Source organism: Pongo pygmaeus, chromosome 6 (genome assembly GCF_028885625.2).
Source record: "Pongo pygmaeus isolate AG05252 chromosome 6, NHGRI_mPonPyg2-v2.0_pri, whole genome shotgun sequence".
NCBI classification, from domain to species: domain Eukaryota; kingdom Metazoa; phylum Chordata; class Mammalia; order Primates; family Hominidae; genus Pongo; species Pongo pygmaeus.
In genome coordinates, this window is record NC_072379.2 from 6,248,913 (window position 1) to 6,263,939 (window position 15,027).

The 15,027-nt window shown below is 44.1% G+C and overlaps 1 protein-coding gene and 1 non-coding gene across 3 annotated transcripts in view; one reads left to right on the forward strand and one right to left on the reverse strand.

The window, feature by feature from the left end:
• EIF2AK1 (eukaryotic translation initiation factor 2 alpha kinase 1) overlaps positions 1-14,279 on the reverse strand; it is a 35,900-nt gene extending 21,621 nt beyond the window's left edge. For both annotated transcript variants that reach the window (XM_054496150.2, XM_054496149.2), the window contains exons 1-6: positions 14,004-14,279; positions 8,753-8,911; positions 4,105-4,238; positions 2,990-3,027; positions 1,180-1,279; positions 263-343 (exon numbers count right to left, since the gene is read on the reverse strand). In XM_054496150.2, coding sequence (XP_054352125.1) covers positions 263-343; positions 1,180-1,279; positions 2,990-3,027; positions 4,105-4,238; positions 8,753-8,911; positions 14,004-14,121 — 630 coding nt within the window. In that variant the 5' untranslated portion in view covers positions 14,122-14,279. The remainder of the gene's footprint in view (positions 1-262; positions 344-1,179; positions 1,280-2,989; positions 3,028-4,104; positions 4,239-8,752; positions 8,912-14,003) is intronic.
• Positions 12,530-12,634, forward strand: LOC129041793 (U6 spliceosomal RNA). The gene has a single exon (XR_008503939.1). It is a non-coding gene; the product is annotated as a U6 spliceosomal RNA (small nuclear RNA).
• Positions 14,280-15,027: the final 748 nt, after the last annotated feature.

Sequence of the window (15,027 nt, forward strand, 5' to 3'; positions counted from 1 at the left end):
CTTGAACCCGGGGGGGCGGAGGTTGCAGCGAGCCGAGATCATGCCACTTTACTCCAACCTGGGCAAAAGAGTGAAACTCCATCTCAAAAAAATAATAATAATAATAATAATTTAATTTTGGTACTTTACTGTAACCCCATTCCTAGTAAACTGGAAATCCACACCGCCTACTTTTGCCAAATATACACATATACATGTATAACTCTTTCAAAAAGAACTAAATACACAATTATTCAAAATAAGTAATTTTTAAAAATCATACCTTCATGCAAACTGTTTTAGTTGCACCCTTAATCAGGATTTTTTTTATTGCATAATACTGACCATCTAATTTATTCCTGACCTGAAAAGTAGAAGAAAAGACAAAGTATATTGTGTCATTAACTGAATAAAGAAGTTCTTTCAATCTGAGCTTAGACAATCCAAACTAGCCAAAGAGGTAAAATATAGCTAAAGACATGTCTCCTTACTATGTTCAGGGAAGTCAGCCAGACTAAGAGCTTTTCAGATAGTGTTGGGAGTTTAGCTCCTAAGAAGCTCTAGGCTGAAGAACGGGAATGTTAGCAAAAGGTGTATGTTAGCTCAAAACACAGTAGCACAACTTTTTTTAGTAACACATTTTTTATTAAAATTAACTATAGGTCAAAAATTCAAAGTTTCCAAAATCCATGGAAACAATCAACACGGTTAGAAAAACATTACAACCTGACCACTTCCCTGTAAATGACAAATGTTAAAGAAAAGTAAATATACATGATTTCTTGGAATTTTCCTTTGAGTACTTTATATAATAATAATGAAAACAGGCCGAGCACGGTGGCTTAGGCCTGTAATGCCAGCACTTTGGAAGGCCGAGGTGGGTGGATCACAAGGTCAGGAGATCAAGACCATCCTGGCCAGTAGAGACGGTGAAACCCCGTCTCCACTAAAAATACAAAAATTAGCTGGGTGTAGTGGCACATGCCTGTAATCCCAGCTACTTGGGAGGCTGAGGCAGAAGAATCACTCGAACCAGGGAGTCAGAGGTTGCAGTGAGCTGAGATTGCGCTGCACACTCCAGCCTGGCGACAGAGCGAGACTCCATCTCAAAAAAATAAATAAATAAAAGAATAATGAAAACAATATCTGAAAATACAATTATTTAGGGTAGTAGGTCAAAGCAAGTATGTGGAAGACAACCTTGTATACTCTTCCATATCCACCTTTTCCTAAGATGGCAAGTTCTTCAAATTCATTTAAGTAACGTGAAGTTTGTGCTTCCAAGGCTACTTCCCTTGATCTGAAAGTTAAATACAAACAATCAATATTAAAACATGAGAGAATCAAAACGTTCTAGGATACTTCATGCTCACAGGATTACTAACCTCACAAACCTCATGTATCACTAAGCTGTGCTGATTTGGAAAGGATGGGCTAAAATGAAATTTTTCATCCCTATGAAGAAAACAAAATCAAGTGTTTTACCAGTAACTGGTATTCCAAGTAGAAATTATTACCAATGTTGTACAGCAGAAATCCTAAGAATCGCTAACAGCCAGCAGTTGGTTAGCTAAGCTCAGAAATAAATTTACTGAAATTTCAGCTGGGTGTGGTGGCTCACGCCTATAATCCCAGCACTTTGGGAGGCCGAGGACGGCAGATCATGAGGTCAGGAGTTCAAGACCAGCCTGGCCAACATGGTAAAACCTCGTCTCTAGCAATAATTCAAAAATTAGCCAGGTGTGGTGGCGGGTGCCTGTAATCCCAGCTACTTGGGAGGCTGACGCAGAAGAATTGCTTGAACCCAGGAGGCGGAGGTTGCAGTGAGCCAAGATTGTGCCACTGCACTCCAGCCTGGGTGACAGAGCAAGACTCCATCTCAAAAACAAAAAAAAATTACTGAAATTTCTTTTTTATTTTTCTTCTAAGACAGGGTCTTGCTATGTTGCCCAGGCTAGACTGCAGTGGCTATTCACAGGTATGATCCTGCTACTGAGCAGCACCAGAGTACTGACCTGCTCTGTTTCCAATCTGGGCTAGTTCACTCCTCCTTAGGCAACCTGGTGGTCCCTTGCTCCTGGGAGATCAAGGTCACCATACTGATGCCAGACTTAATGTGGACACCAGACTGGCATAGTGCACTACAGCCCAGGACTCCTGGCTCAAGCAATCCTCTTGCCTCAGCCTCCCAAGTAGCTGGGACTGGGTATGTGCCACCATATGCAGCTACTTAAATTTCTTAATGATGTAGACCAATTAGATTTTTTTTTTTAATGTAGAGTGCTTTATCAAGATCTAATTCACATACTGTCAAATTCACCTCTCTCAAATGTACAATTCAGTGGTTTCTAGTACATAAAGTTGTGCAACCATCACCGCTACCTAATTTCAGAATATTTTCATCACCCCCAAAATAAACCCTATATCCATTAGCTTTCACTCCCCATCCTTCCCTTACCCCACTCCCTGAAAACCACTATTTACGTCTCTATGGATTCACCTACTCTGGATATTTCATAGAAATGAAATCACACAATATGTGGCCTTTTATGACTGGCTGTTTTTACTTAGGATGTTTTCAAGATTCATCCATATTGTAGCATGAATCAGTACTTCATTCCTTTTAATAGCTGAATAACACTTTATTGCAGGGATAGACCACATGCTTATCTATTCATGAGCTGATGAATATTTAGGTCAGACCAGTTAGATTTTAAACTAGTATTTAACTAGCCAAAATTCAATGGTCCCCCTAACAGAGCCTGGGTATCAGGAATCTGAATTAACAGTGTGACCATGGAATCCACACTCAGTGGTGGGAGGCAGAGGATCAAACAGGAGGGAATAAGAAGCAAAGCAAGTCCCAGAGCAGTACTTAATTGCTGAGAACAAAGTTTTTAATGTTCAGAAACAATACTAACGATATTATGTTTTAACCTCAAATCAGTATTTTCTTAATTTTGATTTCTTTTCAATAGTCTGCATAATCAAGAAAGTTTTTCACACATACCTGATTTTCTGGATATGAGAAATATCTTCACAAGGATCCTAAAATTAAAAAATTGTTTTTAAAAAGCATTTTGAAAACTTGCATGGAATAAAGAATCTATCAAAATTCAATATCACATTAACAACCCCAAATGCATAAACAATATTTTAAAAACCATTGGCTTTTTCAGTATTCCTTAAGAGTTTACAACTGAAAATATTTCAAAGCTGAGAATTGACCAGCAAGCAGACAAGACTGACGTCACCTTCAAAATCCATGCAGGAGCTCCCCACCCATCCTGTCTGCCCACCTCTCTCGCGTGTATGGTGGCACCTGGCACCCTGCTTCTGCCCGTGCCCCCTCAGTCCATTTGCAACACAGCAGCCAGTATGACCCCGCTAAAATGTAAGTCAGATTGTGTCACTCCTCTAATCAAAATCCTGTACCATCTCCCATCTTACTAAGTAAAAACCATAAATTAGGTAGGGCACGGTGGCTCACGCCTGCAATCCCAGCACTTGGGAGGCCAAGGCAGGCACATCACGAGGTCAGGAGTTCGAGAACAGCCTGGCCAACATGAAGAAACCTTGTCTCTACTAAAAATACAAAAAATTAGTTGGGCGTGGTGGCAGGTGCCTGTAGTCCCAGCTACTTGGGAGGCTAAGGCAGGAGAATCCCTTAAACCTGGGAGGCAGAGGTTGCAATGAGCCAAGATTGTGCCACTGCACTCCAGCCCAGATGACAGTGCGAGACTCTGTCTCAAAACGAAACGAAACAAAACAAAACAAAAATAAATTGAAATTGTCTCAAGATCCCAGTCCATCTGTGGCCTCTCCTTTGCCTCTCCTCTCTTTTTTTTTTTTTTTTTTTTTTTTCAGGCAGGTTCTCACTCTGTTGCTCAGGCTGGAGTGCAGTGGCACAACCATGGCTCACTGCAGCCTTGAACTCCTGGCCTCAAATGATCCATCTCAGTCTCCCAAAGTGCTGGGATTAAGGCATGAGCCACCCCACCATGCCTGGCCTAGAGTTTATACTTTTAAAAACTTGTTTTATAATCAGAATTTCACAGTGCTTTAAAATATAATTATCTTAAAGTATATTTTTGTCATACCCGAAGTACATTTTTTAGGGCTTACCTGACGAACTCTCTCTTTAGCGGACCTCATTAAGTGAGTAATAGCTCTGTTGTGATGTAGTCTCAATGAGCTAAACTCGTCACTACAAGTGAAAGAAGACAGCAGCCCCATTTTGATAAAGGTCTGGCAAAGTACTATAAAAAGAATATGAAAAACTATTATTAGAAACGTCTTTAATAAAATGGCAATTTTAAAGTGTACACAGAGAATAATGTGTAATAATAGCAATATATATAAAAACCTCAATAGGAAAAATACTGTATTTATAAACACGTTAAACTTGGAGAATATTCTCTAGAATAACTTAAATTTTTTTTTGAGACCGAGAGTGTAGTGACAACTATCTTGGCTCACTGTAACCTCCACCTCCTGGGTTCAAGTGATCCTTCTGCCTCAACCTCCCAAGTAGCTGGGATTACAGGCATGTGCCACCATGCCCAGCTAATTTTTCTATTTTTAGTAAAGACGAGGTTTTGCCACATTGGCCAGGCTGGTCTCGAACTCCTGGCCTCAAGTGATCTGCCCAACTCCACCTCCCAAAGTGCTGGGATTACAGGCATGAGCCACCAGGCCCAGCCCTTAGATAAATTTTTTTAAAAACCGAAGAAACTTGGGGAATGATTCTCTAAAAGAGAAGGACCAACTAGTACACTCATTCATGAAAAGCACAACTATAATTACTTCTCTATTTTTTTTTTTTTAGATGGAGTCTCACTTTGTCACCCAGGCTAGAGTGCAGTGGCGCGATCTCGGCTCACTGCAAGCTCTGCCTCCCGGGTTCATGCCATTCTCTTGCCTCAGCCTCCTGAGTAGCTGGTACTACAGGTGCCCGCCACCACGCCTGGCTAATTTTTTTGTATTTTTAGTAGAGAAGGGGTTTCACTGTGTTAGCCAGGATGGTCTCTACCTCCTGACCTCGTGATCCACCCGCCTCGGCCTCCCAAAGTGCTGGGATTACAGGCGTGAGCCACCGCGCCCGGCCTATAATTACTTCTCTTACCCTGTACAGTCACTTGTTTACCAAGACTAGTCAGTAAAGTACTAAGCTGTTTCTAAAAAAAAGGGCAAACAAAAAAAGAGTAAACAAACTCTTTTGACATTCCACACATTACCCTTTGCTGTTAGGCAGTAAGAGAAGAATAAGAGCAGGAGGGCAAACATATGATGAGAACTTACAACAAAAGTGACTATTCATCGTCATGAAATACCTTTAACCAACATACAAAGAGCCTATGGTACACGTGTGTAAACCAAATACCAAGCTCCTTAGAAAAAGTAAGTTTCCACAAAGGTGCCTTGGCTCCTACTCATTCAACAAATACAGATACCAACGAAGACATTTTTTTTTTTGAGACAGAGTCTCGCTCTGTCGCCCAGGCTGGAGTGCAATGGCACGATCTCAGCTCACTGCAACCTCCGCCTCCAGGGTTCATGCGATTTTCCTTCCTCAGTCGCCTGAGTAGCTGGGATTACAGGTGCACACCACCACGCCTGGCTAATTTTTTTTTTTTTTTTTTGAGACAGAGTCTCACCCTATTGCCCAAATTGGAGTGCAGTGGAGCGATCTCAGATCACTGCAACCTCCGCCTCCTGGATTCTAGGGATTCTCCTGCCTCAGCCTCCTGAGTGGCTAGGATTGATTACAGGCATGTGCCACCAAACCTGGCTAATTTTTGTATTTTTAGTAGAGATGGGGTTTCACCATGTTGGCCAGGCTGGTCTCGAACACCTGACCTCATGACCCGCCCACCTCGGCCTCCCAAAGTGCTAGGATTACAGGCATGAGCCACCATGCCCCACCAAGGATATTCTTTCTGCATCAAAAACTCTACAGTTATGAAAGCCAAATTTCTTGCGAAAAAAAAGAAAAAAGAAAAAGAAAACTCTCCATTTAGATTATCAACTCACTGATCACATCAAAAACATTTATTTAAATAACCTTGTTTTAAAATTCAGTCATCTAGACTGGGCGCGGTGGCTCACACCTGTAATCCCAACACTTTGGGAGGCCAAGGCCGGCAGATCACGAGGTCACGAGATCAAGACCATCCTGGCTAACGCAGTGAAACTCCATCTCTACTAAAAATACAAAAAATTAGCCGGGCATGGTGGTGCGTGCCTGTAGTCCCAGCTACTTGGGAGGCTGAGGCAAGAGAATCACTTGAACCCGGAAGGTGGAGGTTGCAGTGAGCTGAGATCGCACTACCGCACTCCAGCCTGGGCGACACAGCAAGACTCCTTATCAAAAAAAAAAAAGAAAATCATCTAAAGAGGCTGTATATAAGGAATTCAAAATTATCTTAAAATCAGTAAAATTCACAGGATTGCTTTAATTATGTACAAGATTACTGTATTTTTCTAATCTGCTTCTCTATTTGATGAGACTAATACAATAATTCCCAGGCACCAACGCTTCGGAACCTAAGGAATACACTTCCTTCTGTTCACCCCACCTCCCACCACATATGCCACTGCTTGGAATGCAGAGTGTATTATTTGCTTTATTCAAGAAGCAGTAGGTGTACAATGTACAGATATTGGTACCATTTTTCATGTCCCGTCAAATTTATCAAAATGATAATGTATCTTTAACTAAAAACGCATTCAGTTTTAAGACCACATAAAAGTATCTGTAAGTTTGAGACTGTTTTGGTAAAAAAAAAAAAAAAAAAAAAAGAGAACCTCAGAATCTCTGGCTGGAACTATTCTTTTTATTTTTTTCTCTAGAGGTGGAGTCTTACTATGTCACCCAGACTAGAGCACACTGGTTACTCACAGGAGTGATCAAAGCACACTGAAGGCCGAGGCGGGTGGATCACCAGGTCAGGAATTCAAGACCAGCCTGAACAACATGGTGAAACCCCGTCTCTATTAAAAATACAAAAATTACCCGGGTATGGTGGCACGTGCCTACCCTAGCTACTCAGGAGGGTGAGGCAGGAGAATCACTTGAACCCGGGGGGCGGAGATTGCAGGGGGCGGAGATTGCAGTGAGCGGAAATCGCGCCAATGCACTCCAGCCTGGGAAACAGAGTGAGACTCCATCTCGACGAAAAAAAAAAAATTGTGAGCATTATCATAGATAGATGCAAAAGAACTATATTTCATTTATTCAATTTTATGCAATTACGGGATCCACAGTTATATTCATAAGGAATTACTCAAAGAAAAATGTAAGCTGAATTGAAGTAGGGGAATCATTAATATTTATTTCACTCCAATTTTTGTATACCAGCTGCTTTCCAGACTCACAGCATTAAACAACATATTTTTATTTTGTATTTTTAATTTTTGTGAGTACATGGTAGATGTATATATTTATGGGGGTACATGAGATATTTTGATACAGACATGTGATGTGTAATAATCACATCAGGATAAACGGGGTATCCATCATCTAAAGCATTTATCCCTTCTTTGTTTTACAAACAATCCAATTATACTCTTTTCATTATTTTTATTTTTTTGAGACCGAGTCTTGCTCTGTCGCCAGGCTGGCGTACAATGGCACCATCTCGGCTCACTGCAACCTCTGCCTCCCAGGTTCAAGTGATTTTCCAGCCTCAGCCTCCCAAATAGCTGGGATTACAGGTGCCCGCCACCATGCCCAGCTAATTTTTGTATTTTTAGTAAAGACAGGGTTTCACCATGTTGGCCAGGATGGTCTCAATCTCTTGACCTCATGATCCACCCGCCTCAGTCTCCCAAAGTGCTGGGATGACAGGCGTGAGCCACTGCACCCAGCCCATTCTTTTTTTTTTTTTTTTTTTTTGAGATGGAGTTTTGCTCTTGTTGCCCAGGCTGGAGTGCAGTGGCGTGATCTCGGCTCACTGCAACCTCCGCCACCCAAGTTCAAGCAATTCTCCTACCTTAGCCTCCCAAGTAGCTGAGATTACAGCCATGTGCCATCACGCCTGGGTAGTTTTGCATTTTTTTTTTTAATAGAGATGGGGTTTCACCATGTTGGTCAGGCTGGTCTCAAACTCCTGACCTCAAGTGATCCACCCACCTTGGCCTCCCAAAGTGCTGGGATTACAGGCATGAGCCACTGCGCCTGGCCGTCTTTTTGTTATTTTTTAAATGTACAATAAATTATTGTTGACTGTAGTCACCCTGCTGTGCTATCAAATACTAGAGCCAATTTATTCTAACTATATTTTTGTACCCATTAACCATCCTCCACTATCCTCCCAGCCTCTGGGAACCATCATTCTATTCTATCTCCATTAGTTCAATTGTTTTAATTTTTACCTCCCATGAATAAGTGAGACCAGCAACACAGTATTTTTACAAGCTTTATTTATTTATTTATTTATTTATTTATTTTTGAGACAGTCTCACTCTTTCACCCAGGCTGGAGTGCACTGGCGCTATCTCGGCTCACTGCAACCTCCACCTCCCCAGTTCAACTGATTCTCTGCCTCAGCCTCCCGAATAGCTGGGGTTACAAGCACCTGCCACAACACCTGGCTAATTTCCATATTTTGAGTAGAGAGGGGGTTTCGCCATGTTAGCCAGGCCGATCTCGATCTCCTGACCTCGGGTGATCCGCCCACCTCAGCCTCCCAAAGTGCTGAGATACAGGCGTGAACCACGGAGCCCAGCCTTTACAAGCTTTATTTAGCAAGATTCATTTATTCTTACTTACACTTAAACACCTGTCTTGAACGAAGTGGGTTTGGTTCATGCACATGGCTCAAGTGCTCCAGCAAAGAAACCAGCAAGAGTTGGTTTGCAACTGCAAAAGGGAAGGTTGGCTGTTGTAGGGGTTCTTTTAACACCTGGAGTTCTGCTGGAACATCAGATTCTAAAAATTAAAAAGGAAAATATTTTTAAATTAATGGTAAACCTGTCTCATAATGACAAAACAGTATATTCTAATTAATGAAACACGAAATATTTAAATGTAAGCAGATAAAAACCAAAAGAATAGTTATACTGAGTTGGGTTAATCAAGAAAGGCTTTCTGGAAGTGAGTTTGGAGCTGAATCCTGGAAGCTGGAGGATCAGCAGAAAGATGCCATGAGACAGAGGAGAAACAGTTTTCTGATGTGTCCAACAGTACAAATAAATCAATACGCAAGGAAGTGGGACTAGGATGGCTTCCTTCCTTTGAGAAGACAGCCAAGACCCAGGCATAAAGAAAGAAGTTAGGCAGAGGATGGCCGGGCGCGGTGGTTCATGCCTGTAATCCCAGCACTTTGGGAGGCTGAGGCCGGCGGATCATCTGAGGTCAGGAGTTTGAGACCTGCCTGACCAACATGGAGCAACCCCATCTCTACTAAAAATACAAAATTAGCCAGGCGTGGTGGCAGGTGCCTGTAATCCCAGCTACTCGGGAGGCTGAGGCAGGAAAATTGCTTGAACCTGGGAGGCAGAGGTTGCGGTGAGCCGAGATCAAGCCATTGCATTCCAGCCTGGGCAACAAGAGCGAAACTCTGTCTCAAAAAAAAAAAAAAAAAAAAAAAAGAAGTTGGGCTGATGACAGAGGGAAAGCTGGAAAAATGGAAACTTTTCTCGATGAGCGTGTGCTACTTATCTACATGTACAATCTCCTTCAATGCTCAAAAAATAATATAAGGTAAGTGTTCATCCCCATTTTACAGATGAAAACACTGATCTCAGAGAGGCTGAGGAAACAGTGAACAAGGCAGATCAGACTGACTCCCAAACCCCATCCTCTTTGCACTGTATGAGACCATGCAGACAGACGAGTTGGCACTAAGGCTAAAGGTTGTAAGTTCTCACTGTTTATTTAAGACATTACTAAACAGGTAAAAAAAAAAAAAAAAAAAAAAAAAAAAAAAACTAGCTGGGCACAGTGGCTCATGCCTGTAATCCCAGCACTTTGAGAGGCCGAGGCAGGCAGATCACCTAAGGTCAGGAGTTTGAGACCAGCCTGGCCAACATGGAGAAACCCTGTCTCTACGAAAAAACAAAATTAGCCAGGCGTAGTGGTGCATGCCTGTAATCAATCCTAGCCACTCAGGAGGCTGAGGCAGGAGAATCCCTTAAACCCAGGAGGCAGAGGTTGCGGTGAGCTGAGATCTTGCCATTGCACTCCAGCCTGGGCAACAAAGTGAAACTCTGTCTCAAAAAAAAAAAAAAAAAAAAAAACTAGCCGGGTGTGGTGGCTCACATCTGTAATTCCAGCACTTAGAGAGGCCGAGGCAAGCGGATCACCTAAGGTCAGGAGCTCGGGACCAGCCCGGCCAACATGGTGAAACCTCGTTTCTACTAAAAATACAAAAATTAGGTGAGCGTGGTGGTATGCACCTGTGATCCCAGCTACTCAGGAGGCTGAGGCAGGAGAATCGCTTGAACCCAGGAGGCAGAGGTTGCAGTGAGCTGGGATCGATCGCGCCACTGCACTCCAACCTGGATGGCAGAGCCAAACTCCATTTCATTCAATAAATAAATTTAAAAATTGCCAAAAACGTTGAAGTTACATTTAGGTTTTGAATTTTCTGACTCTGCCATTAGCCAGCAGAGTGACTTCTTCAAATCATACAGACCACCTGCCAGAAATTATTTAGCTATTCATCTTTACATCTAGTGAAAATGATCAGGTGAATTATAGTGTTCTAAAATTAAAAATAAATAAATAAATGCAAAAATAAAAAGGAAAAAAATGAAATGGGCCGGGCGTGGTGGCTCACTCCTGTAATCCCAGCACTTTGAGAGGGCAAGGCATGAGGACTGCTTGAGCCTAGGAGTTCAAAACCAGCGTGGATAACATACTAAGACCCTGTCCCTACAAAGAAAAACTGTGAAAAATTCACTGGGCATGGTAGCGCGCACCTGTAGACCCAGTTACTCAGGAGGCTGAGGCAGGAAGATAGCTTGAGCCTGAGAAAACAGGGGTGCATTGAGCTGTGATTATACCACTGCACTGGGTGACAAAGCAAGATTCTGTCTCTAAAAAAAGTTTAAAAACATAAACTGTGGGCTGGACGCAGTGGCTCACACCTGTAATCCCAGCAATTTGGGAGGCCGAGGCAGGCGGATCACGAGGTCAGGAGTTCAACCAACATAGTGGTCCAACACCAGCCTGGCCAACATAGTGAAACCCCATCTCTACTAAAAAATACAAAAAATTAGCCGGGTGTGGTGGCGGGCACCTGTAATCCCAGCTACTCAGGAGGCTGAGACAGGAGAGTGGGTTGAACCCAGGAGGTGGAGGTTGCAGTGAGCCAAGATCGAGCCATTGCACTCCAGCCCGGGCAACGGTGTGAGACTCAGTCTCAAAAAAAAAAAAAGGCCGGGTGCGGTGGCTCACGCCTGTAATCCCAGCACTTTGGGAGGCCAAGGCAGGTGGATCACAAGGTCAGGAGTTCAAGACCGGCCTGGCCAAGATGGTGAAACCCTGTCTCTACCAAAAATACAAGAAATTAGCTGGGTGTGGTGGCAGACGCCTGTAATCCCAGCTACTCCGGAGGCTGAGGCAGAGAACTGCTTAAACCTGAAGGGGCAAAGGTTGCAGTGAGCCAAGATAGCGCAACTGCACTCCAGCCTGGGCAACAGAGGGAGACTCCGTCTCAAGAAAAAAAAAAAATACATAAACTCTGTCTGGACATTCTGGGCCTCTTTGGAAGAAAAGGCCATATGTCAGCACAACAGTATTATCGGTAACCCAGGAAAAGAAAAATTTTAAAAGCTTATCTAAGATCACTCCCTTCAAGAATAATCTTTAGTTTGCAGAAACCCTTATCACAATGTTACAGAAAAGACACACTTGCATGTTTATAGCTGGGACTTTTCCTATGACATAACACTTTCTATATTACTGAGCTATAATATACTACCTTATATGTGGGGAAAAAGTTATTTGTCCATTAAAAAATAGTTTTTTAAAATTTTCTTCTGTTAACAGCCTACTGGAATTACTACCACAGTCTGCTTTTGTTTCTCTTTCTGGTCAAAAATCATAGGCTTGGCTGGGCACAGTGGCTCATGCCTACAATCGTAGCACTTTGGGAGGCTGAGGCAGGAGGATCCGTTGAGCCCAGGAGTTTGAGACCAGACTGGGCAACAAAAGGAGACCCCATCTCTTTTTTTTTTTTTTTTGAGACAGAGTCTCACTCTGCCTCCCAGGCTGGAGTGCAGTGGCACGATCTCGGCTCACTGCAACCTCTGCCTCCTGGACGACCCCATCTCTTTAAGAAAACAAAAAAAAAAATTATAGGTAGTATTAGGGATAAAAATGCAACAACATTTCCATGTATTAATTCCATTTGAATCAATCAAAACCATTTCAACTCGGTTTGCACCTTTATTTTTTCCCATATGCTTTCTCTTACAGGAATAATTTGTACCTTTAAATCAATTGCAACACATTTTTTTGTTTGTTTCATGCTTCAAATCAAAGTGTATTCTCTGCAGTCATTCTATTGGAATTACCATATAGTTAAAACCTCCCTGAATCGTGCTCACTTCAGCAGCACATATACTAAAAACTGGAACGACACAGCGATTAGCACAGCTCCGGCACAAGAATGAAACACAAATTCCTGAAGCATTCCATAAAAAAAAAAAAAAGAAAAAAAAACCTGAATCAATGTTGTTGTTTGTTTGTTTGTTTTTGAGAGGGAGTTTCCTCTGTCTCCCAGGCTGGAGTGCAGTGGTGCGATCTCAGCTTACTACAACCTCCGCCTCCTGGGTTCAAGCAAGCGATTCTCCTGCCTCAGCCTCGAAAGTAGCTGGGATTACAGGCGCCCGCCACCACGGCCAGCTAATTTTTGTATTTTTAGTAGAGAGGGGGTTTCACCATGTTGACCAGGCTGGTGTTGAACTCCTGACCTCAGGTGATCCGCCCACCTCAGCCTTCCAAAGTGCTGGATTACAGGCGTGACCCCACTCGGCCAATGTATTCATTCTTAATAGCACAATTTAATTTTTAATATTGCTAAAACACCTGGCAGCAACTAAAGACTCTATTTCACTTTCATCAAAATTGTGGACTCTTTCACCTAATTAGAGTCAATGTTTTAAGCATCTCTTACTCTATGCTAAGTAACTTAGCTACCCCGTATCTCCTAGTAACCAAAAGCCTCAAGAAAACTTGGGGGCTGAGAGTGGTGGCTCACATCTATAATCCCAGCACTTTGGAAGGCCGAGGCGGGAGAATCGCTTGAGGCCAGGTGTTCGAGACCAGCCTGGGGAACATAGCAAGACCCCATCTCTGCAAAAAAAATTAAAAAATTAGCCGGGCATAGTGATGTGCACCTGTGGTCCCAGCTACTTGGGAGGCTAAGGCTGGAGGATCACTTGAGCCCAGGAGTTGGAGGCTGCAATGAGCTATGATTGTGCCACTGCACTCCAGCCTGGGTGACAGAGCAAGACGGTCTCCAAAAAAAAAACTTGGGCCTTTTTATTAAACCAAAGACGTTTATTTATTTCCGCGCTGCCTCACTACGAGAAATCTTTAGTTCTCCTTCCAATGAAGCAAAAGACAAGAAAAGCTCCAATGAAGCAAAAGACAAGAAAAGCTACAAATTTCAACTCTTAACCCAAACTATTCAGCGTATAGTTTGCAAAGTCTCGTTGCAGTAATGAAAGAAGATCGTTCTCAACCATTGACAAAACCCAGGGCGTGGGGGCAAGACAGTGGCCTCGGGGATGTTCCCAGCCATCCGAAGGCCTCAGTCCCCAGAGAGGAAACCAAGGAACAGAAATGTAAACAAAGGAGCGAGAAGCAGACGTTCTTTTCAATAAATATTTACCTTACCCCGACGGCCCGCCCGCCGCCCCCCCGCACTGCGCGGCTGGGCCCCCGGTTCAACCCTGCAGGCAGCCAAATTTGCCCCGGTCTTCAGGCAAACCTCAGGGCTGCCTATGCCGCCCAGAAACGCAGGTGGACAGACAGCGCAGAGCGGCGACGCCGCGATCCGATCCCTCACCGTCATATTTGGGGTCCGGGCCCTCGGCGGGAAAGTCGATGGCCGGCGGCGCAGCCCCAACCCCAGCCCCGTCGCCCTCCTCTTCGCGCTTGCGGACCACGGAGTTGCCCCCCTGCATTGCCGGCCGCGCGCGGGCCGCAGCCCAGCCCGCCGGCCCGCCCAGCACTGCCACACTCCGATGCCGCAGCTAGCGCCTTCCGACCCGGAAGTAACCCCTCACCAGACGGAAAACCAGCCTCCGCCACGCGCGCACCTTAACTGGGGGGCGGGGCTGTAGCAGACTCCGCCCTTTATCAGACAAGAAGACCTGGGCGTGTCCGGCGCCGAAGCATCCCCGGCGCATGCGCTCTGGTGGGCTCGTCTACCGGCGGCTGGGTTTCAGAGGCGCCCAGGTGAACCCTGGCCTACTTCCCAGCTACCCCAGAAGGGTTTTAGCGCTCACGTCTCACGCCCAGACTCGAGTGTCAGTGTAAGAATCAGGTGTCTGCAGAGACTAATCGAAAAATATTTACCTTTTGTGGGTACAGCAATGACTTTGGTCATTTGTTTTCCAGGAAAAAAATTTAAAAAAGCATTTTCAAAACCTGTCTCAAGGAGACCTGAACATATTTTGGTCAACTGTTATGCCACAAAAAAGCGGGAGATGCCGCCGGGCGCGGTGGCTCACGCCTGTAATCCCAGCACTTTGGGAGGCCGAGGTGGGCGGATCACGAGGTCAGGAGATCGAGACCATCCTGGCTAACACGGTGAAACCCCGTCTCTACTAAAAATACAAAAAATTAGCTGGGCGTGGTGGCGGGCGCCTGTAGTTCTAGCTACTCGGGAGGCTGAGGCAGGAGAATGTAGTGAACCCGGGAGGCGGAGCTTGCAGTAAGCCGAGATCGCGCCACTGCACTCCAGCCTGGGCGACAGAGCAAGACTCCGTCTCAAAAAAAAAAAAAAACGGGAGATGCCAACTACATTCCAAAATGTGAAGTGAATCCAGCCTAACAGAAATTCCTCTTAGAATTTACAACGGAAATGT